At 36.2% G+C, this 6,436-nt stretch overlaps 1 protein-coding gene across 5 annotated transcripts in view; it reads right to left on the reverse strand.

Moving 5' to 3' along the window:
- Window positions 1–6,436, reverse strand: part of RAP1GDS1 (Rap1 GTPase-GDP dissociation stimulator 1) — a 100,191-nt gene that overhangs the window by 20,163 nt on the left and 73,592 nt on the right. For 4 of the 5 annotated variants that reach the window (XM_017516202.2, XM_017516198.2, XM_017516200.2 and 1 more), the window contains 5 exons: window positions 5,213–5,356; window positions 4,603–4,734; window positions 3,344–3,478; window positions 1,733–1,858; window positions 546–685 (listed from right to left, as the gene is read on the reverse strand). In XM_017516202.2, coding sequence (XP_017371691.1) covers window positions 546–685; window positions 1,733–1,858; window positions 3,344–3,478; window positions 4,603–4,734; window positions 5,213–5,356 — 677 coding nt within the window. The remainder of the gene's footprint in view (window positions 1–545; window positions 686–1,732; window positions 1,859–3,343; window positions 3,479–4,602; window positions 4,735–5,212; window positions 5,357–6,436) is intronic. The other variant, XM_017516199.2, reaches the window with a different exon arrangement.

Genomic DNA, 6,436 nt, shown 5'->3' on the forward strand with positions numbered 1-6,436 from the left:
AAAAAAAAAAAAAAACAGTATTAAAAAAATTTTTAAAGCATATAATCTGGATACTAAATCAACTGCTGAACTGCTGGTACTCACTATTGTGATCTTTAAATTAGTTCATTTGTTCATTCATTGGTTATCTACTGTGTGCCAGATAGCTGCACAGCCATAAGAATGTATTTTTTTCTAACTTTCTGAGTTCTGGGCATCATATACTATCTAGATATCATTTAATTTGTAAATATCAGTAGCCTGCATGGTCAATGCCTGGCACAAAGAAATGTTTGACGCTGATGCTGGTAATGGTGGCAGTAAAAGTAATAACAATAGCAGCAGTGACAGCAATCTCCATTTAGTGTTTCCTATGTCCCATGTACCAGCTAAGCACATTATATACATGATCTCACTGAATTTTCACAAACTTTCAGGTAAATATTATCCCAGTTGTTAGGACCTACAATGCTGGATTTCTAAAAAAAAAAAAAAAAAAAAAAAAAAAAAAAAAAAAAAAAAGACACTCTAAAGTTTTCTAGTGCAGAGTTTCCTCTGGAACTTACTTTTGATTTACTGTGTCGTATAAGGGCAGACAGCAGTCTGTTTGACTCCCCCATCACACCAGCATGATCTTTGGCTTCACACCATTCCACCAAACGCTCCACTAACTTAACATTCTTTCCCAGTTGTTCAGCAGCTTCTGCTATAGGAAGAAGGCAAACCGAGGAATGAATCACTAACAATCAGCTGAAATAATTCATAAAGATTTAAGAGTGTGAAGGAGAAATATGTCTAAAAAAACACAGCACAATAACTTTATTAAAGCTAGAACTGCAAACACTCCTTATGTGATGGGCTATTGGGCTTCTTCTGTAACACCATGAAATGTGATACAAAACGCAAAAACAAATGACTTCATACTCTTTTGGTTAAGCCTGCTAATCTGTCAGTGCTCTGGCAGACTATAGTGCGGAGTTCTTAGAAGGAGTCTATGCAATCAATATAGAAAGAGGTTTAGAACTTAGAATAAGTAAATAAACATAATTCATTCCTAGGAGTGGTTTTGACTGCTATTTCTGCAAACAGAAAAATGTTCTCCCTGTCGGCAAGACAGATTTTTAAAAGTTTTTACTGTCACAATAATGAAATTTGATTTCAAAGCCAAGGTAAAAATGGGTATAGAATGCCAAAGCACACAACCTCCCCACCCCACCAGAAACTGGTAATAAAGCAGCCTAAAACCAGGATTACAAATACTAACAAGTAGAGATATGGTATAATTTCTATTTAAAGTCAGTTATAGGCTGAGTGTGCTGGCTCATGCCTGTAATCCCAGCACTTTGGGAGGCTGAAGTGGGTGGATCACTTGAGGCCAAGAGTTCAAGACCAGCCTGGGTAACATGGTAAAACCCCATCTCCATTGAAATTCTGAAAACAAATTAGCCAGGAGTTGTCGAGCATGCCTGAAATCCTGGCTACTGAGGTAGAAGTTGCAGTGAGCTGAGATTGTGCCACTGCACAGCAGCCTAGGCGACAAAGCAAGACTCTGTCTCAAAAATAAATAAATAGTCAATTATAACAAGCACACAAATTAATAAATGGAGTTCCAAAACCAATTTTATAATCTTTTATTTGCTGTTTATTTTTATGACTATATAATCCTGAAAGCTAAAAACGAGTCCTTTTTCAACTAGAGGCACATTAAGACTATTATATCAAAAATACAAGTTGGGGAAAACATTTCTTTTACCTTGAGCATCTATTAACATTCTTAATGTTCCCAGAAGTTTGAACTGAACAGGGGGCATTTCAGATTTAAGAAATTTCAAAACTGTCTCTGTGACCCCAGCTGATAACATCTTTGCTTTATTTATAACTGGAGAAAAAGAAAGACTATGGTTAAAAATGGTATGAGCATTCCTGTTGATAAACATTCAATTCAATACACATTTATTGTGTGTCTTTAAGATCCGTGTTATATTTTTCCATTTACAAACAATCCTGTTACTTTTCTGTCAATTTTAAAAATGGAATCTAGTGTTTGTGTGTCCCTATCCTATTTGTGTATAAGCACATAACAGAAAATATACTTTCTGGCTTTTTAAACCCAATTTGAAACATTTACTTACATAGCTTGTAAAGAAAATCTGAAAATGTTACCCTCTTACAACAAAAAACACAATTCTGTTTTTGATCCAACTATATTAATATAAATGTTACAGACATTAATAAATGTTACTATCCTATATAAACCAAGTTGAATTCAACTGGATTGGATCATCATATAATTATACTATTTCATCTAACCATAAATTTACTTTTAGAAAGTAGAATAAAATAATAGTTTTAACTATCTTTTGTATTATTTTCCATAATAATGTGATTTCATAACTTCCAAAGACACATTAAGGCTATTTTTTAAAAACTGTCTGCTTACAGGAAAATAACAACTAAAAGTCATTCTTCACTAAAGATGCTTATGGCCTGGTGAAGTGGCTCTCACCTGTAATCCCAGCGCTTTGGGAGGCCAAGGTGAGCAGACTGCTTGAGCCCAGGAGTTCAAGACTAGCCAGGGCACCATAGTGAGATCAGGTTTCTACAAAAAATAAAAAATCAGGCTGGGCGCGGTGGCTCATGCCTGCAATCCTTGCACTTTGGGAGGCCGAGATGGGTGGATCACAAGGTCAGGAGATTGAGACCAGCCTGGCTAACACAGTGAACCCCGTCTCTACTAAAAATACAAAAATTAGCTGGGCCTGGTGGCATGCACCTGTAGGACCAGCTACTTGGGAGGCTGAGGCAGGAGAATCACTTGAACCCGGGAGGTAGAGGTTGCAGTGAGCTGAGATCACACCACTGCACTCCAGCCTGGCAACAGAGCGAGACTCCGTCTCAAAAAAAAAAAAAAAAGTTAGCTGGACATGGTGGCACATTCCTGTAGTCCCTGCTACTCAGGAGGCTGACGTGGGAGGACAACTTGAGCCCAGAAGGTAGAGTCTGTGGTGAGCAAAGATTGCATCACCACATTCTAGTGTGGGTGACAGAGTGAGACCCCATCTTAAAAAAAAAAAAAAAAAAAAAAAAAAACAAACTTAAGAAAGCTTAACTATACAACATGATGAAAATCTTAAGAGTCCGCAATAGGTAATAGGATGTCTGAATGAAGGCAACGATTATTCTTGCACCGTCTCACAAAACTTATTTAACATATGATCTTCACTTATTAGTATGAAAAAATGTGAACAATGTGAAGACTATTTAAATTTTCTTCACTAGAGCAGGTTCACAAATCACACTAAATGGCTTCCCCAAATGATGGATTTTACTTTTTACACAGCTGCCTTCTATTCTTAAGTCTTACCTGGAATGGCCAGGTTTCTGAGGGCACTTAGTGCTGCATGCTGTACTGTTACATTTCCATCTTCTACATGTCTGTCCAGTAAATCCATAAGTTTTTCTACAATCCCATTGTCTACCATATGAATACAATTTCCATCTGAAAAAGAAAACATTTTTTCTTCTTCTTTAAAATTTCTATAAATATTTTACACTACTGATATCTGCCTATTATCTATATCAGGGAAAATGGAGCTATACAATAAAATGAATTCCAAATCTTTCTCCCATCAGATTTATAGGTTTTTCTGTTTTCTGAGTGACAAGTATTATAAAAATTCTTAAACTAGATAAAATTTTAAAAATCAGAAAAATTATCAGAAGTAGAAACATATGGTTAGAATGTCCAATATTTTTCATTTATTTTGATGAATGCTTGTGTTCTGCCAATGTTACAGTGATAGTACTCTACCTTTTGTTATCATGGCTGATACCTAATTTCTTTTTCAAACATTTACAAAGCACACAGAATATTATGACTATATTATAATGAAGTATTATAAATTTATCCCGTATCTAGTTTCAATAATTATCCATATTATGCCACTCTTACCTCCATTATTAGGGAATCACTCCCAAAATGAAGGAGTAAAAATGAAGTCAGCCATTATGATATATACCAACAGTGTGTACTGAAAGACAATTAAACTAAAAAGAAAAATAACCAATATTTCCTAGACATAGTATATTTCCTGGGCAACAGAGAATGAGTTTCTAGACTGTATTTGACTTTTTTAGGAGTGCCAGATTTCATAAACATAGAAGTCTGGTACCCCCTGAAATATTATTAAACTAAATTAAATATTCTACATGAAGTCAGAGGATTATTCATACTTAAATTTTATGAGCTTAAAAGTGTAAGTTGAGGCACAATAATTCTAGAATGAATACTCGGATAATTAGATCCAAAATAAAATCACTAGGCAAAAGAGAGCAGATGTATACTAGAATGGGATTCAAGCTTACTAAGCTCTGAAGTGCAACGTATTCAAAAGAAGTAATTCATGACCTTTAAACTCTTACAATTTAGTTGAATTGCATAAAATACGTAATTTGTTAGGAATGTCACTATAAGTATTTCAGATTTCTGAAAAATTAAGTTAGTAGCATACACATATATTACACAAACTTCTAAATTGTTCCAGTTTTAGTATATGTGATGGCAAAGCAAAAATAAACAAATATGGAATATTTGACTAACAAAGGAGGAACTAATATGCTTACCATTTCTGGCAAAATTTGCAATCGCCAATGCTCCAGCAAGCTGTAGCTGGTGGTTATTTGAAGGAATCCAAGAAAGCACCCTTTGAAATACACTGCCTTTTCCTCCTTCAAATAACTTCTGCATGGATTCATCTGGAGGTAAATGAAACGAACAGTTAGGCAAGGGAAAAATAAGCAGGAGTAACAAATTCATATTCTTGGGTGAATATCCAACGGGGAAACTACGTACCTCAGACAGTATTAAATTCATAATGGGAAAAGTAATAATTCTTTTTATAATAATCTTTTAATAGATACTAGACAATAGAGTTTAGCATCTTTCTAGTCCAAGTCCAAGGGAGCCATCTAGCTTTTCTTCAGTCCCTTGGTCCCAAAGCTATCTCTTCTATGTGACAGCTCTTCAAATATTGGAAGATAGTGAAGACACTTCTTTTTCGGGTTCATTATATCTGGTTCTATCAATGATGTGTTTAAAATGTCAAAATCATCACCTCAACAGCATATGAGATAGAAAAATAAGAAAATGCCTAGGGTAGTATTTACAGAAGAGATAATAAATTTAAAAAAATCTGACAACCACATTCTCTGGCTGGCATAAATTACAACTCACCTCCAAGCAGTAATAAAACCATGAGATCTGAACCAGTTTTGAGCTCAGTAATGTCATCTTCTTTGTCACTATCCACTTTTTGCTGAACAATCTCTAGTAGACACTCTACTAGGCCTGCTTCAACCAGCTGTAGTTTAATAGCATCTAAAGAACAGTGTGAACAAAATAACAAAACTTTGAGATAAATAGGAGCTCTTGTATAAGCAATCCATTATAAAGAATAAGAAACTAAGAAAATGTATGATTGAGATAGTACATTTTAGATACTCAAACCTTCAAAGTAAACTATCTTGACAGTGCAATTTACGTATACAAAAAACTTTATTTCATTTTTCCATTTGAAATTATGTTGCATTTTTCACAATGTCTTGCAGCATCTAAGCAAACTGATACTCAACTCTGAAGGCAACTAATATCACTCCACTATTAGTCTAGATACGATGCTCATGTTTAAAGGGCAAGCTATAAGGTACTATAAAACAGGGCGGGGCATGATGGCTCACACTTGCAATCACAGTGCTTTGGGAGGCCAAGGCAGGAGGACTGCTTGAAGCCAGGAGTTCCAAGGTTACAGTAAGCTATGACTGTACCACTGTACTTCAGCCTGGGCAGTAGAGTGGCCCTGTTTATAAAAATAAAGTAAGTCATGGGTTTTTTGTTTTGTTTTGTTTTGTTTTTGAGATGCAGTCTTGCTCTGTCTCTCAGGCTGCAGTGCAGTGGTGCAATCTCAGCTCACTGCAACCTCTGCCTCCTGGGTTCAAGCAATTCTCTGCCTCAGCCTCAGCCTCCAATTAGCTGGGATTACAGGTGCTGCCACCATGCCTGGCTAATTTTTGTATTTTTAGTAGATTTGGGGTTTCACCAGCTTGGCCAGGCTGGTCTTGAACTCCTGACCTCATGATCCACCCATCTTGGCCTCTCAAAGTGCTGGAATTGTGCAGTGAGCCACCACACCTGGCCGATAAAGTCATGTTTTTAAAAAGGGCTCAGGTTTTCATTAATTTAAAGCTTTCTTGAGTGCTGAGTGCATGGTGGTTTACTAAATGCTGTTTCTGAATGTTTCAAAATGTTCATAATAAGAGTTAAAGAAAAAAATAACTCTGGCCGGGCGCGGTGGCTCACGCCTGTAATCCCAGCACTTTGGGAGGCCGAGGCGGGTGGATCACGAGGTCAAGAGATCGAGACCATCCTGGTCAATATGGTGAAACCCCATCTCTACTAAAA

The sequence above is a fragment of the Cebus imitator genome, unplaced genomic scaffold (genome assembly GCF_001604975.1).
Source record: "Cebus imitator isolate Cc_AM_T3 unplaced genomic scaffold, Cebus_imitator-1.0 Scaffold575, whole genome shotgun sequence".
Classification (NCBI taxonomy): Eukaryota; Metazoa; Chordata; class Mammalia; order Primates; family Cebidae; genus Cebus; species Cebus imitator.